Raw genomic sequence first — 19,816 nt, 5'->3', positions numbered from 1 at the left:
TTAATTAATTAATTAAAATTTAAACTGCTACACGTGACTAGTGGCTACAAATATTGCCACCACAGGTCTAGAATTCCCCACTTTGTGGATGTGGCTGACTGCATTCTCATGGTGTAGTTTAACATGGTCCTCTACCCCCATATATACTATAAACTGGGAGTTGAATCTCAAAGCTTGATTATATTCAGGTTCAATTATTTCTGGCAAAAAATATTTCATTGGCTGGACTGTGTCCTTCCTACTGTATCTTGTCAGGACACTCATAATATGTGGTTGTTTTCCTCTATTGATGTTCAGCTTGATTACATATGAATGAGAGAAATGAGACTATGGGTACCTTACTCATACCATTATTTAAAAAACTCTGGAAAGAAACATAAATTAATAAAAATGGTTATTTAAAAGAGAGACAGAGTAAAGTGGGCTGATGGGGGGCAGGAATAGAGTGAGATTATTCTACATATACTCTTTTATGTTGTTTTGATACTGAAACAAAACAGTTATTAAATTTTAGTAAAATACAGATTCTGGTCCTTTACCCAACATCTAAGATCAAAGTATCCGGGTATGAAGTCTAGAAAAAAGAATCTTTTTAACACGATTCCTCCAAGACTGTTATGCACATTAAAGCTTAACCCTATCCACCAAGAGACTGCAATGAATACAAAAAGGAAAAGGTTGATAATCACTGATTTCAGTCATATGTATCAGGTTCTTCTCTGAAATCTACTGATCACTAAAAAATTACATACCTGGACATTATTTAAATCTCTTGCAAGAATATCCTCAAGTGACACTTCATAATTACACCTTCTTTTCTTATTTACCAAGAAAGAGTCTCTCATTGCTTGTTTCCCTTTGCATAACCTTTTATAAGCTACCAGTTTTTGATTTTCTTTCAGGAAAAGTTTCTCTCTTTAAGAATGGCTTACTGGCCAGCCTGGTGGCTCACGCCTGTAATCCTAGCACTCTGGGAGGCTGAGGTGGGCGGATCAATTCAGCTCAGGAGAACTCCTGGGCTCAAACGATCCGCCCACCTCAGGGGCATGGTGGCGCGTGCCTGTAGTCCCAGCTACCTGGGAGGCTGAGGCAGGAAGATCACCTGAGCCCAGGAGTTTGAGGATGCTGTGAGCTAGGCTGACAACACTGCACTCTAGCCCGGGCAACATAGTGAGACTCTGTCTCAAAAAAAAAAAAAAAGAATGGCTTATTTCCTTCTCTCTGAAAAAAGAATTTTTTTGGCCTAAGGAATCACTATTAAATAAAACTGATAAAATTCAATGGGTGTTCTAATTGAAGGGGATGAGGACCAGAATTCAGTACTCTCAGGTTTCTTGCTTGTCTCCTTTGTCCACTCACTTTTCCAAGGGATCCAAGAAAGCAATCCAAAAAGACAGTGAGGCTTACTGAAAAACACTTTGAAAATCAATGATACCTTAATTCATCACAATTCTTACTTTGTTCTGAACACTAAGAAATTCAGAGGTAAATTTAATGCAATATTATATTAACTCTCTGTAAGTTTATTTACTTTTTTCCTTTGTTACTACTTTATATTTCAAGGGTAATTATTTCTATAAATATGTGTATATGTTTATACATGGTTTATATGGTTTTATATGGTTTATTTCAAAACCATTATAAAAAGATGGGATACATATAGTCTATATTCATATTCACTACTTACTCTTTTTTTTTTTTTTGAGACAGAGTCTCACTCTGTTGCCCAGGCTAGAGTGAGTGCCGTGGCGTCAGCCTAGCTCACAGCAACCTCAAACTCCTGGGCTCAAGCAATCCTTCTGCCTCAGCCTCCCGAGCAGCTGGGACCACAGGCATGTGCCACCGTGCCTGGCTAATTTTTTTCTATATATTTTCAGTTGTCCAGATCATTTCTTTCTATTTTTTAGTAGAGACGGGGTCTCGCTCTTGCTCAGGCTGGTTTTGAACTCCTGAGCTCAAGCAATCCGCCTGCCTCGGCCTCCCAGAGTGCTAGGATTACAGGCGTGAGCCACCGCGTCCAGCCCCCGGCTACTTACTCTCTTTATTCAAATGAACAATGTAAAGTAAAACAGTTTCCCTTAACGATTCATTTTGGTATTAAAATATCATCAGAAATTTTGAAAGTTAAGATAATAAAACATTTTAAGGAATAATTGAAACAATCTAAAATAAGGTCTACATAGTTTTAGCAAGGTGAGTTTAAAGAAGAAAAAGAACACAGACTAAATAATAGTATGATGCTATTCAACACATTGCAACAGTTTACCAACTTTAAATTGTTTTACAAATATTTTACCTAGTACCATATTGCCTCAATACTAAGATTCCATCTATGGACTAACAATTTAGGGAGGAAGTAACTCCTACATTAAATATACATAAAGCCATTTTATATTGAATGATAATGCATAACTTTATCCATACATTAACATACTGCTTCCTTCTTTGATATTTCTCTGAGCCTAAAGATGTTTTTAAAATCTTAAACTCGTAATTTTAACAGATGGATCAGATGTTTCAGCTCCTAAGTGTCAGTCTTTCACAAGATATGAATTAGTCACACAGATCTCTCCTAGCTTTGAAAAATTCTAAAATCTATTCTAGGAATGCTGACTAGTTCTACTGCCATGTTAACATTCTCTGGCATGTTATAGGCGATCTTCTAATTTTCATAGCAACACAGCAAATACTGGACGAAATCTGAAATATTGAAGAAGCCAAATTCAACTTAAAATTCAACCACTTATAGTAATAACCAATGTAAATAATTCAACTAAAGAGACAACTAGATGAACACACATCTTCACCAGGTTTTCAGGGGCAACAGAATGCAGTCGAGGGATTAGTAAGATAAAAACTTTCAATAATAATACTAACTCATTATTTTATTTGCCTTTTCAACTCATTCTTTCATCTGCATACAGAGCAGTAGGTTACCTGTAGTGTAGTATCACAGCTGACAGGTAATGGAACGTGTGCTTACATGTTCTTGTGTTTTAAAAACTTCAGTTTTAATTTTTATCACAATATAGTAAGTATCAATAGATACAACCCACATAAATCAAAGCTCTACGGTAGCCTCAGTTAATTAAGCGTTTAAAGGGGTACTAAAAAGTCCTACAGAATGAGGTCACATACTTTGTAGAGGACTACAAACAGAATATTGCTACTTGATATTCTACGTAGTGGTAAACAAGTCACTTTTGACATGATCTGAATGTAAACTGTGCCTTAATTTCAGAAACATTAAAATGTGGAAAATAAATATCTTCGAATCAAAGAAATGTATTTCCAGATTTGTGAACATTGTGTAAAATGCTATTAAAATTGGATTTTGTCTTTCACGGAAGGAAATGGAATAACTGATACTTTATACATTATTTGATTCATTAAGTATGTTTTTCCATTTTAACTCAATTCATGCAACACAGACACCATTTTTAAAAAAAGGGAGTATGCCTACCATCAGTTTCACATTAGAAACTATTAGCAAATGAAATTTGAAAGGAAACATGAAATGCATTTTGTGATTTTATAAACAGTGGGTTACACATAACATTTAAAAAACTGCAAAGAAAGATTTTCACTAAACAATCACAACAGTTTGTGTAGAAGATTTGTGAATTTTAAGTTTCAAAAAGGACAGAGGTAAGACTGAACAAGTCTAAGCACTCTTAGAAAATGTGATTTTTGGACTTCATCAGTTAAGCAAAGAAAAAAGTACTAAGGGGGGTGGGGAGTGAGCTACAGAGAAATCCAGGGTAAGTAATCTGTTGACATTGAATAGAATAGACAGCAAAAAGACTTGAAAGCTAAAAGATCACTTAATACATGCCTGGGGAAGGAAGGTTTGGTCTACTAGTAGTACAAATTAAAAACAATGTAGATGGGCAAGCAGGTTTCAATTTGAAGGAAGAAATTCACAGAAATGAGTAAATGCCTACATTCAAGGTAGGGGGAACAAAAGATGAAAAGAGTTTTCAAGCCCAGGTAAGACTTCAAATTAAATCTCAAAAGGGCAGCTGGTTTTATATGAAGATAATTATCTTTTAGATAAATTTTCTCAAATCCAAATATGGGACATTCATGTAAAGCTGTCAAAGAAGGTAGAGATTATAGATCAAACTGAATTGAAGAAAGTCCAATGCTTAAATTTCAGATCTGTGAGTAATTATGCAAAGTACTACAATTCTTCAAGGGGAATAACAAGATTTAAAGAAACCAAGCAACAAGAGGCCAAGGACTGAACCTCTAACACCAAATTAAGATGGGAGGAACTGTAGTCAGGAAGAAGGAGAAATAACAGCCCAAGAGGACTTGAACCATGGACCTACAGAAATCAAGAAAGAAAAGGCTCAGAAAGAATATATATCATAGCAATTAAAGGGGCTTTGTTGTTTTTTTTTTCACTTTGAGAGCCCGTGAAATACAACCATTTGGAGAAGCAATATAGCACAGTATAGACACACTGGATTTGGAATCAGAAATCTGTATTCAAATTACTGCCCTGATGCTTACTGGTTGTGTGATGAAAACTCTCAAATTCTCTTATTATTCAGAGATTAAGGAAATACATATATTCATAAAGCTAATGAATATACCAAGCAACATGGGAAACCAACTTCACACACAGAATTTGAAGAAACAAATTGAAAAATTAAAATAAGTGTCAACTATTAGTTCCTTTGCTACATAATTCATATAATTCTCATAACAGCTCTATTGTACAGATAAGGAAACTAAGACGGAGAAATTAAAGGTCACACTGTAAACAATTTACCTAGTTATAATCTAGGTCTGACCTCCAAAGTCCATGTCTTCATTCCAGACAACAAAAAAAATTTATAAACATTGTATTACTAATCAAAATTAAACATTTATTTGATTGTACTCAATTAAACCATTTGTCAAATTAGAAATCACTAATCTAAAACATGTCTATAGTATACTTTAATAAAATGAAGAAAAGATCAAAGAAAATATCCCCTGATTTAAGGATAAATTATGTAATCCTTAAAAATTTCTTTGTCAGAGCCAGGCATGGTGGATCATGCCTATAATCTCAGCTACTAGGGAGGCTGAGGCAGGAGATCACTTGAGGCCAGGAGTTCAAGACCAGCCCGGGCAACACAGAAAGACCCTGTCTCAAAAAAATAAAAGAAAAAAAATTAGCTGGGCACAGTGGCACAGGCCTGTAGAGGCTAAGGTGGGAGGACGGCTGGAGCCCAGGGGTTCAAAGTTGCATTGAGCTATTAATATCATCCCACCACTGCACTCCAGCCTGGGCAACAGAGCAAAACCCATCTCTAAAAAAATAAAATTAAAATAAATTTGTCAGATTAAGAATTTTCATATGAAGTAAAAGTTTGTTAAAATTCACACGGACGCGGTGGCTCACGCCTGTAATCCTAGCTCTCTGGGAGGCCGAGGTGGGTGGATTGTTTGAGCTCAGGAGTTCGAAGCCAGCCTGAGCAAGAACGAGACCCCGTCTCTACTAAAAATAGAAAGAAATTAATTGGACAACTAAAAATATATAGAAAAAATTAGCCGGGCATGGTAGCTCATGCCTGTAGTCCCAGCTACTTGGGAGGCTGAGGCAGGAGGATCACTTGAGCCCAGGAGTTTGAGGTTGCTGTGAGCTAGGATGACGCCATGGCACTCTAGCCCAGGCAACATAGTGAGACTCTGTCTCAAAAAAAAAAAAAAAAAATTCATACTGGGAAGAAACTACCTGAACAGACAGTTGATCACTGTCGAATCTCAAAACAAATAAAACTAGCAGTATTTGTTGCCACTAAATTGCTACCGTCAAAAATTATCAGTATTAGTATTCAAATAACAATCTCTCATCCAAAACTCTTCCAACTAGATATCGAGGGTGTCGAAAACTTGTTGGATTTCATAAAATTAAACATAGCATATATTACAGTAGTTGATTTGTGGTGATAGAGTGCAAGTCCTAGGTAATATGTAACACCTCTGCAGGGTTTAGAGAATCCTGAAATTAAGCGCATTAATATTTTTCCTACAAAAGTATTCAAATCATATTAGGTTCTACTAAAAAATGAGTTTATTCAGTCAGCTTTTGCTTCTAAATGAATCATTAAGAAACATTTAGTTGCCGTAACTATTTGGATTTCAGAATTTCAGATAAGGAATAGTAGATCTGCAGTTATTTATCTGGCCAGCACAGACAGAGTATAAACGTGAATGGTATTATGAACTAAAAAGTAAAAGTTTCCATTTCTAGTTAATTTCTGAAATAGTAATGATGTCTCTTTCCTGACATTTCTACTTAATTGTGAGAGGTTTATGGTATACTTCCTAATATAAAAATTGAATGTTATTTCTTATTTTTAAATATTTGGAAACAGACATTTATATTTTACATACATTAAAACAAATTAATTTTTTCAAAGCTGTGGGATACATCTGAACACATTAAAGCAGAATATATCGCCATATTACCCTTCTAGAATATCATCATTGAAGTTATACAAAGTACAAGAAAATGCTAAAGTCTTAACATCAAACAAAAAATGCAAGAGTGTCAAGAAAATGCCCCTGCTTTCAAATGTTTTTAAAAAAAAGTGGAATGAAATATTGCCATGTGTATCAGTTAAGATGCTTTTGCTTTCAAGGAAAAGATAAACCAACCAAAATGGGCTTAAACCTCAAGTAAATTTATTGTCTTCAAATGAAAAATCCCCTAAGTGAAAAATCCAACAGTAGTACACAGGCTTCAAAAACAAAAATCTGATCAGTAACATTTTTTGCTGCTTCCTTGTCAACTCTATTAACCTCTAGTATGTCAGTTTTGTCTTCAAATTGATTTACCTTAAAGTAGAAAAATGGCTCCAGCAGATCCAGACTCACACCCACACAAAACTATCCCTGGCTTCATTCTGACTGGATCCATTTAGGGCCTGCAGCCATCAACGTAGCTAGAGGAGTTCTATTTGTTGATTGGCCCATCCTTTAGTCCTGCAGTCCCCAACCCCTGTACTGGTCAACAGCCTGTTAGGGACCAGGCTGCAGAGCTCCATTCCTCCTGCCCCTTCCCCTGCATCCATGGACATCTTCCATGAAACTCAGGAAGAGGGGGAGTCCCCCCCACCCAACACAGCTGGAGCAAGTGATCCTCATTGCCTGTATCACCACGTGAGCTCCACTCACCATCCTACTACCCCCCATGGAAAGACTGTCTTCCATGAAACCGGTCCCTGGTGCCAAAACAGTTGGGGACCGCTGCAAACCACACAATGGATAAAAGAATGGATGCTGGGGAGAAAAGGTACACAATGCCACAAAAGAAATGAGATTCACAATTAAGAGTACACAGATAATTGAGATGGACAGTATGGATTAAAATATTCAAGAAACTTATGGTGTACATTTATTTACCACTCAATAAATATTTACTGAACACAGAAGTAAATGCTAGGTACTGTACTAAATATGTGAAGAGGAAAGAAAGTGAGTATTAGTCTGAGAGTTGATATTCTTTGTATTTATCTTAAAATTGTCAAAAATAATATACAAAAATCTATAAACATAGGAAAATAGCCTATATGCTTTTGATTACATTGAACTATCTAGGATACATTTTCACTTTCAAATGCAATGATATCCCTATATAAAAAAGACTAGGTTGCTCATGGTAAAATTTCTGAAGTCCAATTACCCCATAATGAAAACATTCTCTATTTTAAATTAATGAAACCAATATATATGCCAGAATGTAAATATAACATGTCAAAAGAAAAAAAAACAGTAGTTCCTTTATTTAATTTTACATAGAAATACAATTAACACCTTTTAGTACGTGATGACCTTCTTCTAAAACTAGGTAATGGTTAACTACATAAGTAGATTCCACCACAGGTATAACTGACACATTCATTTTCCTTTATCTAAGTCTTTAGGACCAGTCGCAACAACAAATGCAAGAAAGGGTAAAAAATAATCTCTGTACTTAAATCAGACATAGTGTTTTCACCTACTAGCTAAATCAATTTTCCCTATAGTTAACCTGTTAAGGTCATATTGACCAATGAAGTAAAAATGATTCACACATTCATAATTACCATTATCAATACTTCAAGACCAGTACATAAATGTCAGACTGACCCGAAAAATTACCCTAACAAAACATATAAGGAAATCAAATGCTACCAACTCAATTGGAAACTTACTGAATGAGAGAGCTGGGCAGAAATGTATAGATCTAAAAATGAAAAAGGGCTTACTTACAGACACATCAATCATAAATCATTCAGCCTGAGCAAGAGTGAGAACCCCATCTCTACTAAAAATAGAAAAAATTAGCCGGGAAACTAAAAATAGAAAAAAAAATTAGCCAGGCATGGTGGCATGTGCCTGTAATCCCAGCTACTCAGGAGGCTGAGGCAGTAGGATTGCTTGAGCCCAGGAGTTTGAGGTTGTTGTGTACTAGGCTGATGCCACAGCACCCTAGTCTGGGCAACAGAGTGAGACTCTTGTCTTAAAAAAAAAAAAAAAAATCATAAATCACTTTAAATTTCCTAAACATGAATATTATTTATATTTAGGCACAGAAGTTTTACAAAATAACTTATCTGCTGGCACACAGCTCAGGACAGTTTAAATATCTGCATTCCCAGGTTATCCCCCAAATACAAGCAAATGTATGGGTTTGATCTTTGAAACACAGTATAATTTTTAGTTCCTTTTCTGTATTCAAAAATCCACACACATATTCTTAAATACTCACACTTCAGACAGGGCTGGCTTGAAAATAGTGATGCAATCACCCTAAGCATCAAAGAAAGATAGGTGAGAGTGGGTGGGTGAATGGATGAATGGATAAACAAACAAGAGACTGAGTTCAGGAACAGAAGCTAAGTAAAAAGCTAAGAGTAAACCAATGTTTGCTCTTTAAGGAGCATGACAATATTATGCAAGGATGAATATTACGCAACAGTACTTCTCAATTGCCAGTTTTCCTTCCATAATACTATCAATTTCCTAGAAAAGTTCCTCAAAAAGTAGGATAGTAGGAATGTCAACAATGTATGCCAAGACAAGAACATTGCTAAGTAATGGGGCTAAAAAAAGAATTCAACATGAAGAAGCCTCATGTTATATATATTTCAACTTCTTCAACAACTTGGTCCTCCCGTATAAAAAGGGTTCAGATAAGATCTTCTGTTGGTTAAGATAATTCCAACGTAGATAATCCAAAATGTTGCCAAGATATTTTTTAAAAAGTCAACAAAATATCTGAAATTATCTAAACATAATCTAATAAAAATCCTAGCAATTAAATTTATTACTTAAGAGATCAGAGAGTGATATCACTATAACTCCTGGCATGAAAAAATAAACTTTAATCTTAATTTATTTGTATCAAATTATGTAAGTTCACATTGTACATATTGAATATGTTTACTGCCGTGGTGTGGTAAAAATAATGCCAATCCAGAAAACCAGATATCCATATTCAGAAGAATGAAACTAGACCTGTATCTCCTGTCATATACAAAAATCAAATCAAGATGAATTAAAGACCTACATCTAAGACCTGAAACTATGAAACTACTAAAAGAAAACACTGCAGAAACACCTGAGGCATTGGTCTGGGCAAGGACTTCTTGAGTAATACCCCTGAAGCGTAGGCAACCAAAGCAAAATTGGAAAAATGGGATCATAAGCTAAAAAGCTTCTGCACAGCAAACAATCAACAAAGGAAAGAAACAACCCACAAAATGGGAGAAAATACTTGCAAAGTACCATCTGACAAGGCATCAATAACTAGAATACATAAGGAGCTCCAACAATTCTATACCAAAAAAAATCAAGTAATCCTATCACAAAATGGGCAAAGGATCTGAATAGACATTTCTCAAAAGAAGACATACAAATGGCCAGTGGGTATATGAAAAAATGCTCAACATCATTCGTCATCATAGAAATGCAAATCAAAACTACAAAGAAATACCATCTCACCCCAGTTAAAATGGCTTTTATCAAAAAAACAGGCAATAATGAATGGTGGAAAGGATGTGGAGAAAGGGGAACCCTTGTATACTTTTGGTGAGAATGTAAACTAGTGCATTCGGAGAATAGTATGGAAGTTTCTCAAAAAATTAAAAATAGAGCTACCATATGACCCAGCAATCCCACTACTAGGTATATATCCAAAAGAAAGGAATTCAGTATATGGAAAATATATCTATACTCCCATGTTTACTATAGCACTATTCACAAAAGCCAAGATTTAGAATCAACCTAAGTGTCCATCAACAGATGAACGGATAAAGAAATTGTGGTACATATACACAATGGACCGTTATACAGACACAAAAAAGAATGAAATCCTGCCATTTGCAACAACATGGATGGAACTGGAGAACATTATGTTAAATGAAATAAACCAAGCACAGAAATACAAATCTCGAATGTTCTCACTCATATATGGGAGCTAAATTTTAAAAACAACCGATCTCATGAAGATAGAGTAGAATGATGGTTACCAGAGGACGGGAAGGGTAGCAGGGAGGGGGAGATAAAGTGGAGATGATTAGCAAAAATACAGTTCGATAGAATGAACAATATTTGATAGCACAACAAAGTGACTATAATCAACAAGTTAGGGAATACTTTAATATAACTAAAAGAGTAGAACTGGAATGTTCCTAACACAAAGAAATGATAAATGCCTGAGGTGTTGGCTACCCTACTTACCCTGATTTGATTAATTCACATTGCATGCCTGTTTCAAAACTCACATGTACCCTGTAAATATATACATCTATTACGCACCCATAATAATTAAAAATTAGAAATTAAATAAAAAAAGAATGCCAGCCCAAAGATACTCTCATCCTAATCCTCAGAACCTGTAACTCTTACATCACATGGCAAAGAGGAATTAAGGTCCAAATGGAGTTATGGTTGTTAATCAGTAGACAGTGAGATTATCCTGAATTATCTGAGTTATTACCAATGTAATGACAAAGGCACTTAAAAGTGAAAGAGGGAAGCAGAAGGAGAGTCAGAGGGAGATGATTAGGAAAGAAGATCAGAGAGATACAACCTGGCTGGCTTTTAAGATGGGGGAAGGCAGCAATGAGCCAAGGAATATGGACAGCTTCTAAAAACTAGAAAAGGAAAGAAAACAGATCTCTCTTAAACATAGTCTTGCCACACCTTGATTTCAGTCCAGTGAGACCCCATGTCACATTTCCAAAACTGCAATATTATAAATTTGCACAGTTTAAGCCACCAAGATTATGTTAATTAAAGCAGTGACAGGAAATTAATGCACATGGTAATTCCTCACACATAAGACCAAAAATAAGAATTATCTTTAAGACACAGTATGCCTAAACTCCTTTCAAGTTTTGACAGTTATCCTTCCAAATCAGGTGCCACTTACATGTACAACCAAGATTTCTAATATACTTACAGATTTTTAATAATACATTTTGTAATTTAAAAAAAACCACAACATTGCCTGTTTATCAGCATTTTTCATATAATTGATCAAACTCTTTAAAATTTACTCTTTGCTAACAAAAGTCTAACAGGATTACATTATGTTGATGTTAACTGTCCTAAGTTTCAATTAAGAAATATGAATGTATGAAAGTTTGCAAACCAATCTAAAATTGTAGATTCTAGGCTAAAAAAACCTATAATTACACTGTAAGTAAAAACATTCATTTTTCAAATAAAGACTGTTAGATAAAGGAAAATGTCAAATGTTCACATATTTATGGTTCAACACGCATTTTTCTTTTTTTGGTAAAATTTGGATAGCGAAATGCAGAGATGAAGTGTACACTTCAATGAGTTTTGACAAATATATATACGCCTATGTAACCAACAATCAGGATATAAAACATTTCCATCATCTAAAGAAACTCCTTTCTGTTCTTTCCAGTCAATCCCCACCATCCACAGATAAGGTATTTTTTTATTTTTAAATACCCAGCTAATGCCCGGCCATTTACAAACATGACATATGTTAACTCCCTCTTTGTATCATCTAAATTCCCAACTAAGAAAGTAATTAAGTCTTTAACAGATTTCAGTTTGATAACTTGACTGTCACCAATGATATCCATAATTTAAAACTATTTCCTAATTTTCATGTATCTACTAAAACAAAATACTGTGGAAAACACAAAATATCACTCCGTGTTTGTTCTGAAATAATTTTAAAATGCTAAACCATAATCCAACTTGCTTCCACATAAAAGCCAAGCTAATTTCATATCAGAGTAAAAGGATGAGAAATAAATTTAGCAGTACCTTTTACACAAAAGTAGTTACTGAATTGATCTGCTGTAGTTTCTAGAACCATTAAGATCAGCAATGTTTTCTAAGATTCTACTTTTTTTAACCAGAATAACCAACCAAATCTTCAAAATTACCTCTATTCTACTCATTTTCTATTAAAAATACCTTTCAGCAAAACAAGTCAACATTAATATACTCCGCATGAAACCGTATCATTGCCTACAGTGATGAAAACACAGGGATAACAAAAAGACATTCAAAAACTATTAAAATAGACGGGTACAAAATATTAAAATAGATACGTACATCCACAGATATTACAATGAATTTGGAATTGTAAGCTTGCATACAAAGTGAAAAAGTGAAAAAATTCCCAAATATGAAATTCTCAGTGAAAAAGTAAATGCCGCAGGGCACTAAGTATACATTTCATGTATTATTGTTCATAAATCAATCCTGGGAAGCCTAGCCAATGTCTTGTCGCTACTCTGCCCTTACCTTCAACCTGTCCCCCAGTGAGAATGGGCTTGGAACACAACAGGCATATCCTGTCTCAAAATCATACACGTACCTACATTACTGAAAGAAAACCTTAGCAGTGTCACATGTAATGAAAAGAAAACAAAGAAAAAGACACTTAATTCTGCGGGGCATTTAACATTTTAATTTACAATATTATTTCTTTTATTTAAAATAGTATTTAAAAAAACCCAGGAACATCTTGACTCTAAAGTATCATCTGTTTCTAACGAAAAGTACACTATGGGAAAGAAAGAGAGAGAAAGATTAATTTCTGTTACCCTCCATACCAAAAATTTTCTTTTCCTACATTCCCAGTTAGAAAGCCAAGCACCTAGTAAGCAGAGGATGAATCAGGGCCCCGCCACCGCCACAGCTTTTGCCTCTAAAAGACACATGAACCTCAGTACTGCCAGGAAAACCAGATTCTTGTCTCTCTCCTTTTCTCCCACCCTTTCGGCAATCTTATGGGATAAATTTTAAGTCTCAAGCCCCCGCACTATTAAGACATTTGCAAGGAAAGAAATGCCAGCGACGCTGGCCACGTCCCGGCACGAGTGGTCCGCCCGCTACCCCCACCTGCCCGCGCGGCGCCCGGCTTTCAGCTCCGCCTTAGCGTGAGGTCTCCGCGGCCGTCCAGGCGCCACAGCGGGGAACCGCGGTCGAACCCTCCCGGACAGGGGCCAGGGCGGCCCCGCGGCCGTCCCGGGAATCTTGCTCCAACACCGCCGTCGCCGACGAAGCCACTCGTAGGGAGGCAGCGACCAGGCGAGGGATGTGGGCAAACCCGCCGCGGGCTCGGAAGAGGGGCGTGACCGCCAGTTGGCCGGACTGCGCTAGGTGCCGGAGGTACGCTATCGAGGTGCGCCTACGAGAGACCTGGGCGCGGAGGCCGGCAAAGGGAATGGGGGGCGCTCGCTCTCTTACCGCCAGGTCCGGATTGCGGCTGTCCCTATGTGACACAGCTCGGATGACCCCCGCTCGCCAGCTCCGCCAGCAGCGTCCGCTCTCCCCGCGCTCCGGACGCGCCTCGTCGCCGACCGCCACACACAGGAACCGTTTCCCCACCAGCTCCGGCCGCGTCTCCACCGCCATAGCCGTCGCTACCGGGACGGCCGCTGCCTCCGCCACTGCGAGGGAACCCGCTCCTACCGGCCGCTCATACTGAGGGGAACGGACCGAAGGACGGCGGCGGCCCCACGAGCGAGCGCAGACCGGAGGACGCACCGGCCGCTCTGCCCAGGAAGACACAGCGACCTCGTCTCCGCTGTCTCACTTTCCTTGACTCCCAGAGTCGCAGCCTTGGACTACGGCTCCACAGAAAACCTGACAGAAATTCCTACACCGCCGTCGGACGCCCCGAGGCAGCCTCGGCCGCCGCCGCCACAGCGCCGGCCAGTACTACTCCGCCTCCCCATCCACTGGCGAGCAGTGAGCGCGCCGCGCGTCTCCTTCCGCCGGCGAGGGTTGGGGGAGGGAGCCGCCGGGAGGGTCGGCGGAACCACCGCAGACGGAAAGTAGTGCCCGACGCGGCGGCAGCGGCTGCGGGACCAGCCAGGCTCCAGAGGCTGCGGCTGCTCCAAGACCAAAGAAGGAAGATGGGCGCAGGGAAAAGGAATGCTCTCCTTCAGCAACACCTAGTAAAAGCGTTTGGGGTCCCCTTTCTATTCGTTGCTCCTCAGAGGAAGGCATGAGGCGAAAGTGAAGTGTGTTGGTTCTACTCTGGATCACAACATAAACTCCAGTTTAAACGCCTCATCTCCAGAGCGCTGTTTTTCAGAACACAGGGCACCCGCCGTTGGAGTTGGCCAGAATTACCAGACCTGCAGTACCAGCAGCAAAGCAGAGCGGCACTTAATGAAAATTGAGTCCACAAAACTCAGTCACAGAAGAACAGTCCATGACTTTAAATGAAAATGAAGAAAAAGCTGTCATCCCTTCATTCTTCCCATTTGCGGCGATACTAATTACATGTTTAAACCCATACAGAGATTTACACCTAGCCACTGCTTTGTCATAAGAACGCCAAACGCTCCGTTGCAGGCTTTTGTCAACGTCCTTAAATTTCACAAACTGTCTCTGTGCCAATCTTAGTACTTTTAGTACTGGCACATAGCACAAACACACTGTTCTGATAATAAAAACAGGGAAAGGCTCCAGATTCAGTTATTAGAAAATAACATGGAAAGAAAAGGATTTTAGCCAATCACAGTTCAAGAAAATAAATTATGTTTACTTCCCAACCAATCACAAGAGGACATCATAACTCATGCACACACAGATCTCCAACTTGGAACAATTACTCCTTCTCTGATCACACTCTTGAATTCTTCTAAATCAAACTTCCCGACAGATGTCAGTGGGCAGTTCAATTTCAGGAATACTTTCTAGTGTTTTTCTAAGGTAGTTTTAAGAACCCCATGTGGTTTTCAGTGGTGCTAGTGATTATAATCAACTTCAAAAATGTAGTCCAATAAAAGTGTCAGTTTCTTAAAGATTTTCCTAAACCTTTATTCCAAAAAAAAAAAAGTTACCTTTTTTAAAGGAGTTTACACTAGTAATCTGAATGTTTAAACATAATATGGCTTTCTTCTGCTTTGGAACACCCAACCTGGGCAGTCTGAAGTGGAAAAACATGGCTACTGCTAATAGGTTAGAAAGCAAAATTATAAAGAAGATGGATTTTAATTATAATGGTCTAATTTTGCCAATCTAAAGACCAAAAACAGACCTATGATACATAAAAAAGAAAAACTGTATCCAAAAATTCATATTGGCAAGTTGAGAGAAAAATTTAATTTTGCTTGGGCAATTTTATTTCCAAGTCCACTCTTTCAGTATACACTGTACTAAGCAAAATATCTTGAGAATTACAGACTTAAGATTTCTAAAATGTCAATTTAGATTAAGGAGCCAGTAAAATAACCTGGTGAAAATAATATATGGAAAAACAAAAGAGCAAAGAGATCCACAATTCAGATATCAAATCATCAATGATTTGCTTTGTGACCATGGGCATGACACAATTGTTAAAATGGAAAATGCCTTATTCCTAATTCTCAGTGATATCCTAGGAGCAAATGAAAAAATACACTCATTTGGGAAAAGATATGCAAATTCAACAGTTATTACACAAATCCCATTCGATAAATTATATTCTTAGAGTATGGATTGTTGGGTTGCCTCACATAAAACTGCCAGCTGTTTTCCATTTTGCAGGTAAACTGCTCTAAATGGTCCCCTAGGAACCCACACTACATATTGAATACCACCCTTTTAAGTCCTCTTGAAAAGCATGTAAATCCAATAAATCTATCAAAATATTTCATGTGCACAAAGTTTTTCAGGAGGCCATATATCCCCATAATATTTTTAATCAAACATCTTATATTCTTAGACTATATTCCAAATTCTACTCTATAAAGCCCTTGACAACAACCAATGCCTAAAGTTTATACCAATTTGTGGGTATTTTGCTTTTAGAGAACTTAGAGTACATATTCTAAAATGTAGAATAAAAAGTCCTTAAAGGCTTTTTGTTTGTTCAGTGGAGTTTTTTTTTTTTTTTGCTTTGTTTTGTTTCGGGGTTATTTGTATTATTTTATTTTTGACAGCAAATCATAACTCTATAAATAACAAAATTAAATTTTAAAGTCAGATTTGAAACTTTAGAATATTTGTTTCTTTATTCAATGAGTTTCCTTACATTCTTTACTTTCATAAAGATCTCAGAAAATGCCAATATTAATGTAAAGAAAAGAGAAAGAGAAGAATGATGGTATTTGTCACTATACAGGCAAAGAGAGTAACAGTGAAGGATTTAAAATGACTAACTTTACTTACAGAAGCTAAAACATTAGAAATACAGACTAGATCTTCTACTCCTTCCATCATCACATGTTGAGTATGTACACTTACTATAAAATGTCTACACATACATATCAATTCAAGCATATGTCATATATCAAATATCTTAATCTACATAAAAGATACATTGGGAGATTGGTTTTTTAAAAAATCCACAAAAATTTATTCATAGAAACTATTTGGGCCGGGCACATGGTGCCCAACACCTGTAGTCCCAGATATTCAGAGGCTGAGGCAGGAGGATTGCTTGAGCCCAGGAGTTTGGGTCCAGCCTGGGCAATATAGCCAGACTTTGTCTCTAAAAAAAAAATAATAATAAATTTAATAAAAAATAAACTGGTTTGTTTTAAAAAATTAACTTATACAGGAGGCAAATGTATCTATTGCAATGATAAGAATCATAATTATCTCCTTAATTAGCAATGATTAGCAGTTCATGAAGCTTAGTTTCAATAAGTAAAAGCTTACTAGGTATAAGTTTTTCACTTTTTGATTTAGTGTAATTGTGGAAAGAGTAAATTATCTGCTCTTGTGCCACCATAGGTATCTACTTAAAAAATCACAGATATAACAGAAACAGATAAACAGTTTAACACATGTATAACATTAGCTACCATTTATGGAACAATTACTACGAGTCAGACACTATGCTAAATACTTTGCACATACAATCTCACTTTAAGTATTTTAAGGATGAGGAAAATGAGGTTTAGAGAAGTTAAAAACTTATGTAAGAATACACATTAAGAAAGTGGTTTTGAAAACCACGCTTTGTGATGACAAAGGCCACCTACTCTGAACCATTATACGAAAAAAAAAGTTGCTTAAAAGAAACTTGAAGGTCAGTCATCAAGTAGCTTCCTTCTGATTTATAGTTTATTTATAATTAATTTGCTCAATATTTACTTAGCACTTACTATGTGTCTCACATCCTGCAAAGGTCTGGAGATAGGGCCTTTGTTCTTGAGAAGCTCACAAGTCTATCTGGAAAGATAGACAACAGAAATGCTTTGGTTTATTTGTTTAAGTATCAATAGAATGGCAAACAAATTTAATGCAGTTTAACAAATACTTTCCAAATCTATTATAACTTGGAAGCTTTCATTAATCGTCAAACATAAAGACTGGACTGAGTTTATGAAATCTTAGACTACACATACAGGTACATCTAAAAATTGTGGAAGCCAACATTAAAATAAAGGAAACCAAAAGTTTCAACTGAATTATGCAAGTGGAAGACCAAGAATAAAATGGAATATAAATTTATGTTACCATTTTTATTATTAAATGTTAAATAATTTATATTTAGGTATTTTCCTAAGCATTTATTGAAAATGAATTCCTCAGTCACATTTATCATAATGATAAAGTAACTCAAATGTCACTTCCTCAAGGAAACCATCCTTGATTCCCAGATTAAGTCAGATTCTCCAATTGCCAACTTGCAACAACATGCCCTGTTTATCTTAGTACTTACCACAACTGTATCTATACTACTCATTGCATAAATGGTCATTTAATATTTGTCTCCCTTGACAGAATATAAGCTCCACAAAGGTAAGGACAGTGTATCTTTACCTTGTTCATAACTATATACTGAGCAGCTACTAGGCCTTGCTAAGAAAATCTAATAAATGTTATTGAATGAATTAATGAACAAATACAGCAAAATGTACCTTTTTCTAAATCTAACCAGTAAGAGGAACTTATAATCTCTAAAAAAGAGTCATAAGAGCTCCTATTCTTCCGACAGGTATTCATCACCTTCATAATAACGTCTTACATACACATTATCTCATTTTACCGTGGAGGTAAAATGTTAAACCTTCAAAAATGTGCTTCAATAGAAAAGCAAGGTTGTTCCTGGGGAAATTTCTAAAGAAAAGATAAAGAGTTATGCTTCACAAGAAAAACATTCATTTAGTTACCAAACTACCAATTTAATACCAACCCAAAAATGATCTTGTGAGTGTATATCCAAAACACTGGTCTATTTTTAGTCTTCTTAAAGTGCAGTCTCAAATAATGTCCTTGATGGAGCCAATATACAAACATAACTTTCTGACTATCTTCTTGATGCCATGTAGAAGGACGGAGGGAGAAAAGGAAGAAAAGAAGATAGAAATGAAGGAAGAAGAAAAGAAGCAATCTCTATTGTGCCTTCTAATTGTACATTCTCTGTATCTGTTACCTAAATGTCCAGTTTAAAATCTGGCTGCACAGGAACCTGCCACTTCTTTTCAACATTCTTTTCTCTATTAAAAAGGAAACAAATTTGATTTTTAGTGATAAAAACTGAAAATTTTGAAAGAATGCACAAAGCATTGGACAATTCCTTATATGCTGAGTAAGGAACTATAAGAAACAAAGAAATGGAAAGTTGCCATTACGCACACAGTAAGGGTCTTCCCAGGGTGTCCCACAGCACTTTTTCTCTGTACATCACTCCTCTCATAAATGCTCAAAATATATTAATCACCATTAAAATATGCTGGGTGCAAGTTTGCACATTACAAACAGGTTAGGTTCCTAAATAGTCACATTTCTATTGGTCTCACAAGCTTTTAACTATTACCACATACTAATAGCTACAGAGTAAAAGTCCTAAGTTAAAAGTCCTCTGTTTATATCCATGAAAGTTCATTGAGTAAAAGTTTCTAAACTTGTATTAAAGCTATAAATGAGGGAAAGCCACAGTAAAATCTAAACAGTAATATTGACTCAAAATCTCAGCATGCGAACTATACTCCACTGATGTTCTCCATAGATGAAGCTAGATTTTACACAAAGAAAGAACTTTATGATTAAGAACATACAGCTCTGAAGCACATTTCTCAAATTAATGGTATCTGGCTGCAAAGAAATAAAACCAAAACAAACAAACAACAACAACAAACCCAGCTCTAGCAGTGAAACATGGGGGATTTTTTGACATTCCTTTCTTTGGCATATTCTAAAAAAGTCACATGATTACATATAATGAGATTTATAACATAAGACAAAACATAAATATGTAATAAAAATAAATTATATAAAGGAAAGCATTGTCTTCTGACTCCACATATACCTCATTACTATAGATAATTTATTCAATTAAAAAGAGTGTATAACATAGTGTTCCAATTCCAAAGCTTATGTTCACAGA

The 19,816-nt window shown here is 36.4% G+C and overlaps 1 protein-coding gene across 1 annotated transcript in view; it reads right to left on the bottom strand.

The window, feature by feature from the left end:
- JMJD1C (jumonji domain containing 1C) overlaps positions 1–14,066 on the bottom strand; it is a 342,815-nt gene extending 328,749 nt beyond the window's left edge. The window contains exon 1 of the mRNA XM_012657501.1: positions 13,732–14,066. Coding sequence (XP_012512955.1) covers positions 13,732–13,899 — 168 coding nt within the window. The 5' untranslated portion in view covers positions 13,900–14,066. The remainder of the gene's footprint in view (positions 1–13,731) is intronic.
- Between the last annotated feature and the right edge of the window lie 5,750 nt (positions 14,067–19,816).

This window comes from Propithecus coquereli, unplaced genomic scaffold, assembly GCF_000956105.1.
Source record: "Propithecus coquereli isolate 6110/MARCELLA unplaced genomic scaffold, Pcoq_1.0 Scaffold115, whole genome shotgun sequence".
NCBI lineage: Eukaryota > Metazoa > Chordata > Mammalia > Primates > Indriidae > Propithecus > Propithecus coquereli.
This window is presented reverse-complemented; position numbering and strand designations above follow the sequence as displayed.